Source organism: Fulmarus glacialis, unplaced genomic scaffold (genome assembly GCF_000690835.1).
Source record: "Fulmarus glacialis isolate BGI_N327 unplaced genomic scaffold, ASM69083v1 scaffold16485, whole genome shotgun sequence".
NCBI lineage: Eukaryota > Metazoa > Chordata > Aves > Procellariiformes > Procellariidae > Fulmarus > Fulmarus glacialis.
This window is the reverse complement of record NW_009211339.1, coordinates 45,133-56,432: the sequence shown is the minus strand read 5'-3', so window position 1 is coordinate 56,432 and position 11,300 is coordinate 45,133. Positions and strand designations below refer to the sequence as shown.

At 38.2% G+C, this 11,300-nt stretch overlaps 1 protein-coding gene across 1 annotated transcript; it reads right to left on the bottom strand.

Annotated features, from left to right (window-relative positions):
* Positions 1 to 300: 300 nt before the first annotated feature.
* Positions 301 to 11,061, bottom strand: LOC104076597 (alpha-parvin-like; the record flags this gene model as incomplete). Its single annotated transcript, XM_009577515.1, has 6 exons — positions 10,976 to 11,061; positions 10,806 to 10,876; positions 10,053 to 10,155; positions 8,016 to 8,156; positions 5,908 to 6,023; positions 301 to 390 (listed from the first exon to the last, which is right to left on the bottom strand). Coding segments are annotated over exons 1-6 (528 nt in total), but the record flags the coding sequence as incomplete, so codon positions are not given.
* Between the last annotated feature and the right edge of the window lie 239 nt (positions 11,062 to 11,300).

Genomic DNA, 11,300 nt, shown 5'->3' with positions numbered 1-11,300 from the left:
AAGGACTTTTAAATAAAATAATAAAAAATATAATAAATACAGAAATAAATTAATAGTAGATAAACATAAAATAGAGACTTTGTGTATCTTCACTCTGTCTTTTCTTTTATCCTGGTCTCCTGCTTTTAGTTCCCCAGCTCTAATTCCTCACCCTTTTGTATTTTTAGATGCATGTTTGCAGCTCCTGAAAAGGCTAAAATACAGTCACCGGCTGATGCATCATCTTTCTTGGAACCCCAATACCAAAATCTAAATATCAGCAAATGTTTGAATTTCTGAGACGCATCTGTGTTCAATTACTGAACTGCTGGCAAAAGTGGTGTTGACATACTCAGTGTTACCAGTTATTTCCTCTTGGATTTGTCGAGACTGGAGGATTCCTTCTCGTTTCTGGAAAAAATAAAAAAGTGACATTTTTCTCAGTAAAGTTTAATGCTTAGGGTACAGTAAAAATTTATTTGTGATCCACAAACATAATTAGATAAGAAACCTGCAAAATAAGAACCTTTTTTAAACAAACTTATAGTAATATATTATTTCACCTTCCAAGTATTTCAGAAAACTCTTTTGTACATTAACAAGAAACTTGAAACTCCACCTGTAGACGGAAGTATTTCTTTTCCTTTCTCCATTGTTCTTAATTCACTTTTCTTTTAAAGGCCCCAATTCAGCAAGACATTTGAAACACCTAAACACATATGTAAGTATTTTAGTAAAGGTATGTCTAGGTGAGTTGAATTAAACCTTGTATTTCAATGAACAGCTTGGCAGATGGTGCCCATGCTTCTCTTTTGCAAAAATCTTGCTCCCAGGCTATCTGTTCTTTCTGCCCTGTTCATACAATTTCTTTCTTGCCTCAGTGTTTTCCTTTTCTGACTTCTCTCCACACAAAGAGCTCTATTTGCTTGTGATGGAAAACCAAAATGGAGGATAATCCATTCACAGCCTGCTCCAGACCCTAGTCATCTTGGTGTTAATATATGCATTGACTCCAATGTTCTTCAGATGGGAGAAGCCCTTTGTACATGGTGGTGAGTGGCCTGTGTCTAGAAGCTGTACACAAAATGGCAGAAGCCAACTCAAATGGTTGCTATTCGAGTCAGTTGGAAAACAAAGGAGTTTAAAAATTTGATATTGTTTCCAGGATGCTGATCACAGTCATCTGGTGATGGTGTCAATACCGCACATATGTTTTGCTTCTTTTTGTGTTCTCTCTGTTAATTCTGTTCACCGGAATTAGTAAAATTTTGCAATACAGAAAGAAAAGTCAGGCAAATGCTGACGACTGCATGTAAAGTCTAGACATTAGGCAATTATCCATGATTCTTCACTCCCTGTCATACAAGGAAATGAGAAAAATAAATTTATGCTGGTCCTACACTTGCCTTTTACATGGAAAAGAGAAAAGGAGAATAACCTTTTGGAAAAGTCCTTCAGGGCATGGGAACTGGGGCTTCTGCTATTCTCTGCTTTCGAGAAGATAGCACATCCCCACCTGAGGCAGTCCTCGGTGTATGATGTGCTGAGGATTTGGCCAGGCTTGAGCCTATTACTTCTATACTGCATTACTAAAATATATGAGGATCAAACTTACTTTCTGCAAGAAAGCCATACATGGTACCCTCTGGGTCACTCCAGACTGGCACTTGGAGTAATCTGAACTGCCCTTTTAGCTAGATGATAGTTTCAGGGGTTTTCCGTTATGTTTTTTAAAGCCTTGTTACTAAATACCTTGCACATGGTTAAAAATGCATTCAGGGAGGACCTCTGAACATTAAAAAGACAGAGTGGAGTCTAGTGTGTTACATACCGAAAGAGGGGGCACAGAACAGCTGCTGAGACATCTTCTGTCACATATCTTGAAAGTCTGAAGAATAACTACATCATTTAGGGCTATCTTCATTTCCAGCTTGTGCAGACAGCAATAAGTACTTGCACTTGAAGTTACAATCTAGTTCATGCTAACTCAAGTTAGAATTCCACTCTGTTTGGAATTTTTATTTATTTTTCCCTTTGCTGCAGGGTGAAAGGAAACTTTTATTTCCTCCTGATGATGACTCTGACATGGCAATGATGCCTTCTGGAGCAAAAGCCCTATCACTCTTGTCTCCTAGAGGAGCTGAGCATCATAGCAACGGCAACCGTACTTCTCAGTGCCCAGTCCGGTGATATGGGAGAAGAAAAAGGCTTCTAATACTCTACCTTCCCTCTGCAAACATGCAAAAATAGCCTAAACGATACTCCAGTACCGATATAAAACATATTGCCCTTTTTTATAATCTGCAATTAGTATCAATAGGAATTCTGCACCTTAATCCCATTGTTGACAGAAAAAAAAAAAAAAAGACATCAAGCCCTAGTTTTGTACCTGGTATCTGATCACTAACATTAATGGAATTTCCACACTGCCCAAATATGACATGCATTTGGTGGACACTTACTTGACCAGCACATGTCAAGAGAGACTTTCCTATGCTTTTGATTTGTAAAAAGACTGGTGAAAAAGCCCCAACGGCAACAAACAGAATGGGCCTTAGAAACACTAGTCTAAGCACCTTCTTTGTGAAGGCTGCTTCCCATACATCTTTTGCACTTTAAAAACTCTCCACCTCAAAATTGACCCTAACACCGATGTCACCTGTTGTGAAGTTTGTTTTATACTAGACAGAGAATGACACAATATTCCTAAAAATACAGACAAGTGCTACTGAGGACTGAAAGACTGTCCAGCAATATTCTTTAAAGACAACAGTGGCTATAACTGAAATAAAAAATGATAAAAATGAACATCTATTATTTGAAAGTCACTGAGAAATAAGGCATGAATTAAGATTGCCCCATTAAAAAGAAAAGCTGGACGCACATTCCAGTGACCACAGAAGATTTTATTTGGACAGGCTTGGCATTTTCTTCCCTCACAGCTGAAAGACTCCACTAAAGGCTATGAAAGATCTTCCTAATCACTTATAATTTTAAATTGGCAACTACCCCCAGAACAAAAAAATACATCTGAAATTTGGGTAATATGTCTGGAAATGGAAAGGGTCTCTCTTTTTCATGTCTCTTCACATTAGCTATATGCCAGCAGGTTTATATAACTGAGGACCAACTGCTTTATTTCCCACACAAAGTCCCATTCCGAAAACCTTCCCACTATTTGAGTGGGTTTTGCCTATGTATTGTTGCTATCCATTTCATCTGGAGGATCGTGTTTTATAATTGCCCCACCAAGATGAAATGCAGAACTATTCTAGAGCTTGAAAGGACAAACACATTTGTCATAGGTTCAAAAAAAGACTTCTTGGGAACCTGGAGGCAATGCTGCTCAGAAACATTTCAGACCTTCCCAGGGCTTTCAGAGAGGCAGTGGGACCAATGATCTCAGATTAAGCTTGTGATGTACACCACCTTCTAATCTCATTAATTTCCTAGCTTTGCTTAACAGTAGTTTATGCACCCAAGAATTGCTGTCCCAGTGCTCAGAATACGCTAAGCCATTCTGGCTGCTCTGCCAATGCATTCTTACACTCTCTGACTTACAGCTCTTGCACACAAACAATCTGTCATTTAACCATTTGTGGATGGCATAAATAAATAATTTTTAAAAAGAGGAAAAATGATGGCAAGATCCAGCTCTCCACAAAAGCTCTCACTTGTTTCAGTAGAAATGATCAAACAAAGCCTGGCCTTTGTTCAAAGTTATTCATTCTATTAGTATGGAAGGAAAAGAAAATAATATAACAAAATAGCTACAAAAGGTCCAATTATCACATTTTTTCCCAGATCAGCTTATAACCCAGATTTCATATTACGCTCATCGCTAACAACTTTTGTACAAAACAGCCAAAGGAAACAAGCTTTCATAAGAACTGTGCTGATTACCTGTTGGGCATGAGCACATTTTTTGTTTCAGAAAATCTTCGTTTCTACTTCAATAAACTACACCCAGCCAACACGACAACCCTCACATTTTATGTGTTTCTAAACCTAACAAAATCATGAAATGAATTAGGGTAGTCTTCCTTAAAGACTTCATAAAAGTACTACTTCTTTTATTTCTCTCTCTCTACTATGCCCTTTATCAAACTGCATAGAGTAGAATTTAAACCCAGCTACCACATAGTCTGTTGAGTTTCCCTAGGCATGATCTTACTTTACAGAATGTATGAGGGTTTAGAACATGAGGCGTGCAAGTTTGAACACTAAATTAGGCTTCAGGATCTGCTGATTATTGATTAAAACTTTCATTGAGTTCAAAGGGTACATGATGAATTACACAGAACCAATTCCACAGGACACTGAAAGACAGATTTAAAAAATATAAAAAACCCACCCACCATAAAATAAAAATGAAAAATGTCTCAAACACAATTACAGCAAGAATACTGGCCCCCACCCTATGTTAATAGGAATCAGCATAGCCTTGGAGTTCCACTGATTGGCTTTCACCAAGAACTGGGTCTGCAGGGCGAAATCTTCTGCAACATTACTTGGATTTTATTGTGGTGCAACTGCTTTCTCTGCAATTCACTGGCGCCTGAGCTACAGCTGTGTAGCTAACAGGCAAAGCAGTGAGCCAGATTCTCCCACTACTTACTGTTTTTAAATTGGTTTATCTCTACTGACTTCAGTGGATTTGCTGTTGAACTACATTAGCCTATTAAACAAGAGGACAATTACATCCATTGATTTCAATGGGAATTTTGTCTGGACATATGGAGCGACAGCAGAATGCAAGATCTGGTTCTTTATTTTAGGACTGTGTTCTTTTTCTGGTTTAGTTTCTCATCCCAAAGATGCCCTGACCGCTGCACTCCTGATTTCTTAAGCTGGTTTTGGCAGAACTTTGAGATAAACCAGTGTAATTAATATATTTATAATAGTCAAAGGAAAGTGCTTGAAAATTATGTTCCTCTGAAGTCTTAGACACACAAGTGCAGATTTGCTGGGGTTCTCTTTCATCATCTGTAGAGAAACCCACGAAGCAGAATCTGAGAGTCAGTGAGTCATTATCAGGCGTCAGCGATACATCTACCAGAGACTCTCCTTCAGATTTCTCCCCAAATTACAAAACTTGTCTGATTTGAATGCTGGAAAAAGGGGTGGTTACTTTCTCAGATCTGTCCCACAGATTTTCAGTCACACAAAACTTGAGCAATAGCTCTTTGCACCAGATACTTCAGGGTAACATCAGTTAAAACACATAAATAAAGACAGTTACAGTGTGAAAAATAAAGGCAAAGTTAATTGGAGAGAAAGAAAAGCAGATTAAATGGGAAGAGGCCAAATAAGATAGAGCAAACACAAGTCCAACTGAAAGAAAAATGATGAACAGAGTAACATGAAGAGTTTGGATGGATGAAGCTCTAATAAGGAGACTGACTGACACAAAAGATTTAGTTGATGGGGTTTTTTTGCATGCTTATGAGAAAGCCAACACTGTAATCAGACTAAATTAGCATGCACAAGGCTGAAAAAGAATATTTAGTCACCTAACATGAATCTGAATGTAATAAACAGTGACAATTCATCATTCAGTGCCAGGAATGATTTGAATCTCTACACAAGTGAGAAGACCGTCAAAAATGGGAAAAATAATAATTCTAGAGATCATATTGGGTGATAAACAAACACATTCCAACAATAATAATGCTTCATATATTTTTAATGTCAGAGTTTGGCCACTTCACAACCAAAACAAGATATTCTGAGCCACAGCTCAATCTGGGAAAGCACTTCTGCCTTTTTCTGGTTGAAGCACTGTCAGCAGGGAAGACACATGTGTGTTTCTTGTCAGCCGGAGAGACACACACATGCCCGCCCAAACAGAATCTCTAGACGTATTTTTCAAGAAACCCTTCAGTCAATTTCACAACACTACCAAGAGCTGTTTAACACCTCTCTTACCTGCACAACAACAACCTGAATGGACACATGATCTGGGAGTCTGATTGGTGCTCGAAAATACTGTGATAATGCAACCAGAAGATGAAGTATTGCTACAAGACTTTTAGCATGAACAGCTGAAATAGATATTAAAAGCACAAGTTAGAAACTGCAAAGTAACTAGGGCACATATTTTTACTTTTTAGGATGTAGGGATTATGGGACTCTTTTCCTCTTGCCACCTGGAGCCAGGGGGCACTTTTACGGCACCTCTCCTTTACTGGTCTCCTCCTGCTCAACAGCTCATGTGAATGCAGCCCAGTCAGTAATATGCGTCAGCACCAAAGCGTTACTTTTTGCAACATGTCTGGATGCCATAGGCTTGTGTATATGGAAATCTAAAGCTAATCCAAAAGCCAGATTTTAAGTACAGCAGTTTAAGTGCTGTCTCTGCATTCTCCTTGCCTTTCCTTTATTCCTTTTATTTCAATAAGGATTTATGGACTATCAGAAAGATATTTTTGTACTCATAACATGCACTTATTCATTTTTAAGTGTCACAATGTCTGCAGGATGATAAATGAGCCTATTTTGGCAGAAGCCTTAAGCAATAACTTACTAAACTCAATGACTCAAACATTCCTCATGAAGTTGTTACAGTTCTTGTTATTGAAGCTTTTTCACAGCAGGTTTCATATGGGTAGTTAACACCAGCACAACGTACAAGATATCAAAAGCCATACTGTAGAAAATCCTTAATCAAGTATCAAACCATTGGCATGAAAGTGAATAATTTCTAATTCTTATTATTGCCTTTCTTCTTCTTCTGTTTTGTTTTTGCATTTATAACCTTCCCCAGAGTAGTATTCCTAAATGATCTTTGATAGCTACAGTACAGTGTACTTACGTTCTTTGTACTTGAACTAACCAATAACTACTACCTTACTTCACTGGTAAAGCAGGACCAGAGTCACTGAAATATCCTTCTTCATTATGTTCCAATGCAAGTCTCAACTCTGCCGTGGAGATGCTCATTCATATAAAATTTGGCATTGCTTTCAAATTTGGCTAGGGTGCCAGTGGTCACGGATGAGGTGCTTTAGCAGAACACTAAAGATGTCTATCTGCCTAGCACTGGTGTGTGCTACAGCCGGCTCCAGCTGCTGCTGTCTATCTCTACTTTAGCTCTAAAACACATCTAAAACATTAAATTAAAACTAGAATTTAAATTGTCAGGCCACTCCAAACACCCTGCCTCCAGCTGCATAACAGAGAATGGAAAAAACCTGGGGGGAGGCTGAAGAGAGATGGGGACATAACACTCAGTGGGACCACACGAAGGGGAAAGTCAGAGAAGCCTAATGTTCACTCTTCCTTTCTCGAGCTATTTCTTTCCCTCTCACTAATTTGTTGTGAATGGAATGGGACACAAAACAGCTCAGCTCAAGACAGGTATAGGAGACAGGGAAGCTGCTATATACTGGTCACCAGTGTGAAATGAATCTGGATACCAAACTTAAAACAGATTAAGAGGCCTAATTTGCTAAAACTGCTGATAACCTGCTTTCTGCAACACATATGCACTAAAAAGTCTTGTGTTGGGCCACTGAGAGCATTTCTATTAGATATTACTATGTTAATTTTTAATACAGTAAAACAGGAAGGGTGCAGTCCGAATCTTGATGAGAGTTTTGTAATCAAAATCAGTGGTTCAGATTTAGCCTTAAATGATAAGAAATATTATTCGCATCTATGCTGCAAATTTTACACAAACAAAGAGCCCTTGGACCTAAGCCTCCTTCCGCCTATCTTCTACATTTATGCAGTTACTTGCCCGTTTCAGCAAACCAATTTAGTAACAGAAAACCTAAGCTGGTATGCATATGGACTTAAGAGCAGAAATACCATACTTTGACAGACTCTGAAAAGACAGTTTATTTAAATTGGAGGTTGAGCACCAGTAAAGAGGGTAGAGTGTACCACATCTGGATGTGCCCTGCAGAGCAGCTCATACCATAAATACCAGGCTTCAGCCTTCCGTTATCACTGGGTATTTCAGAATTCCAGATAGCAGCTATAAACTCTTGGCTGTCAACAAATGAGAACAGCATAGAAAACACACAACTTACAATCAACGTTCCACTTAATGCTTCTTGGAGGGAGCTTAAGGGTTTCATTGATCTTTTCAAGTACTGTCTGTAACTTCTGTTTCTGAGCAATCTCAGACTGCGTAACTTCAGCAACATTCAGCTTCTCACTTTCAAGTTTCTCTGAAGTGATAATAGAAGAAAAAACAGAAGAAAAACCACCATCAACTCCATGAAGAACATAAAGACATACCATGCATCCAGACATACATTCAAAAGATATTAGACTTCCTAGTTTTTAAATTATCTGCTTTTCCTTCCAGAGCCACTTTCCCCCACACTTCTGAACTCCTAAAGATATAGTTCACATTTTCCCTTTATTTACCCATTGTCAAGGGGAAGGCCAAGCATTAATGAAAGCCACACTACTGGCTAACAAATATTTGCTTCAACTCCCTTTAGGGAACACCGAACTCTGAGGTAAGGCCTATTACTTCTATTGCTGCTGGATAAAGGGTATTCTGTATGCAAGTGGCTTGTACAGCAGACCACCAAACCTAGGAAACAAATACCAACTTTAAGAAGATTTATTTCATCAGTGTCAGCCTCCCGGCTTTTCCCTCAGACTCAGGAGATTTAAAAATTTTACTTGGCCCATTTGTAATAAAAGTGAAGTGACACCATATTCATAGAGAAGGAGGATGCACCCAAGAAATGCGACCAAGTATTTCTGGAGGTATGAAAACAACTAAAACCTTAGGCAATTTCTTTCTATGAAACCACAGCCCTTTTCTGCACTCAAAATTTGCAGTAGATTTTGAAATACTTTATGAATTGGTTTGTAAATAATTAGTACAGATTGCTATGTATATACATACATGGCTTAGCGTTTACCATTAAATAGGAAGCAAGAAAATTTAGCAATAAAAGCTCCCTGATAACACCAGAAACAAAATGCTTGGTCGGCTATCAATTTACTTCTATGAAAGAATATCTAATTAAGCTTGGTAAGAGCTGATCTTGTTCTCATCAAAGCCAACTGAATATCTTCCCAAAGAAAGTAAGCTTGAGCTACCAGCCTATGAATCCTGGCTAAGAGACTGCTATCTCCATGGGTTTCTTGTGCCTCCACAGAAATCAATCTGTCCATAATCTCACAACAAGACCAAAGCCTTTAGGTAGCATAGACCTGATTCCACTGAAATCACTAAGTGCTGGATCAGCATACGCATATTTAGAGTCAGGCTGTATTCGATATGCAATTTTTGGGTTTTGGGTGAAGTCACTGGAGGTCAGCCCATGAGAATCAAATTGCTCAGTCTGGGGCATATCCAGTCCATCACAATATATTCAATAGCTTAACCAGTCATAGAAGGGAATAGTCTGTGTAGTCTTTATTAGAAGTGCTCACATGATGTTTCGAGATTCATTTAAGATACTGAAAAGAAATTTACTGGAGACTTTATGAGCTGTAATAACTAAGAAAATGGCTTCCAAGCCAACAGTTAAAAAAGCACATGCCAGCTCTGCATTAGCAGTTTCTTTTCTCTATCTGTTTCTCAGCTGAAGCTCAGTTTGCAGTCCACTGGGTACCATTACCTCAGTAATGTTAAAAGCCAGACATCAAATCAGAAAGAAATTCCAACTTTCCAGAGGAACTTCGCAATGTGAATAAACTATACTATGGAACCAGCAGAGATTAAAAACATCCACCGTTGTACTGAAAATACCCTTGCCTTCAAACTTACTTTCCACTTTTAACACGGTTAAGTTTGTACAGCACATATGCAGATAATAAATTTAACTGGAGTGAATACTGTTGCCAAGACAAGAACCCTCCCTCTCTAGCACCCCAGGTAGGCTTTATGCTGTTCTCATCAACTACAGAGCACCACACATTGCACTGTAGTTATAAGGATTGTGCATACAGCCTACTGCTCAAGGGTCTCATAATACAATGCTATTTTTATATCACTTAGTGGCATAAATGTAAGATGATACCAAGGCTCCTAAGTAGGAACAAGTGATCCACTTACTGACAAAGTGGCCCAACAGCATGCACATATATTCTTTTCTTACCAAATAATTTCTGCAATACTTGTCCATCATACAGGTCTTCAGCCAAGTCTTTCACAATAATCCTCTCTCCTACCAACACATCATTAATCCAGTCAATTAATACCTATATGGGAAACACAAATTTGGCAGTATTATACACTATTCACTTGCAATTTAAAACACATGTCATTTTGTACAATGATGAAAATATTTAGCAGAAAGAATACCAAAGCTGCAATGGCTCAAAATACAAATCAGTCAGATACAAATACAAATGCCGTCAGAAGAAAACAGGAAGGACTTAGGAAGGACTCTTCTGAGGTGGCTGTGTCAATGCACCACAATGTCTAGACAAATACTGGACTGATGCAGTGCCTTCTGGAGTGAAATCTGTCCTTTGCTTTCAGTAGTATTTTAACATTTTATGGTGAAGCAAAAGGTGTTGAAGTCAATTCTAATGAAGCTTTCTGCTGAAGTTCTAACCCCAAGAATCACAAAGACTACAAGGGAAGTCAGTGTGATCTTAGATTATGGGTGGGATGGGACTAAGAATCTGGACTCACGATTTTAATCCAAATTCTTAAGTCTCACTGTGCCATATCTAGAGAAAGATACTGCAACAAATGACCCGCCCATTTCACTGGGATGTAAACATCATGTGGTTTCATTTAATTAATATCTAAACAGTGCTTTGAAGTGTTCAAATGAAAGAGGCAGGGACAGCATTAAAAAATAGTTTCACTGTCCTGAAAGTGTTTACATGCTTTTCATTACCTTCATTAGTTCTTGTAATTTTGGGTCATTTCTTGAATTTGGATCAACCATTGTTCGGACTTCATTTTCCTCTGGAAGGTTTAAAAGAAAGATATTAGAAACTATTACAGGCATGACACTTTATTTTACATCAAGCTTTTATGTTGAGATGTAAAATTGTTGTGAATTACCTAGCATAGTGTCCTCAGGGTCTAGTTCGAATGGAATTGGACTGAGAGGTAAGTTAATGGCATTTATTCCTTCTTCCTGTAATTCAGATACTAGGAAATAAAAAAGAAGAGCTTGGTCAAATTTCAATTCAATTTTACTTACTATTTCACTCTCGCTAAAAGTAGCATTAATTGTCTTAATTTCTTTATAAGAACATGACTCTATTAGATAAGCCACTAGGTGTAATTACAGCAATAAAATATAGCTAACAAAAGTGGGAGGCCCAGCCAACAAACCTTTACTTGTACGAGCAGATTTTTCATGGATAATGGTACTGGAATCAAT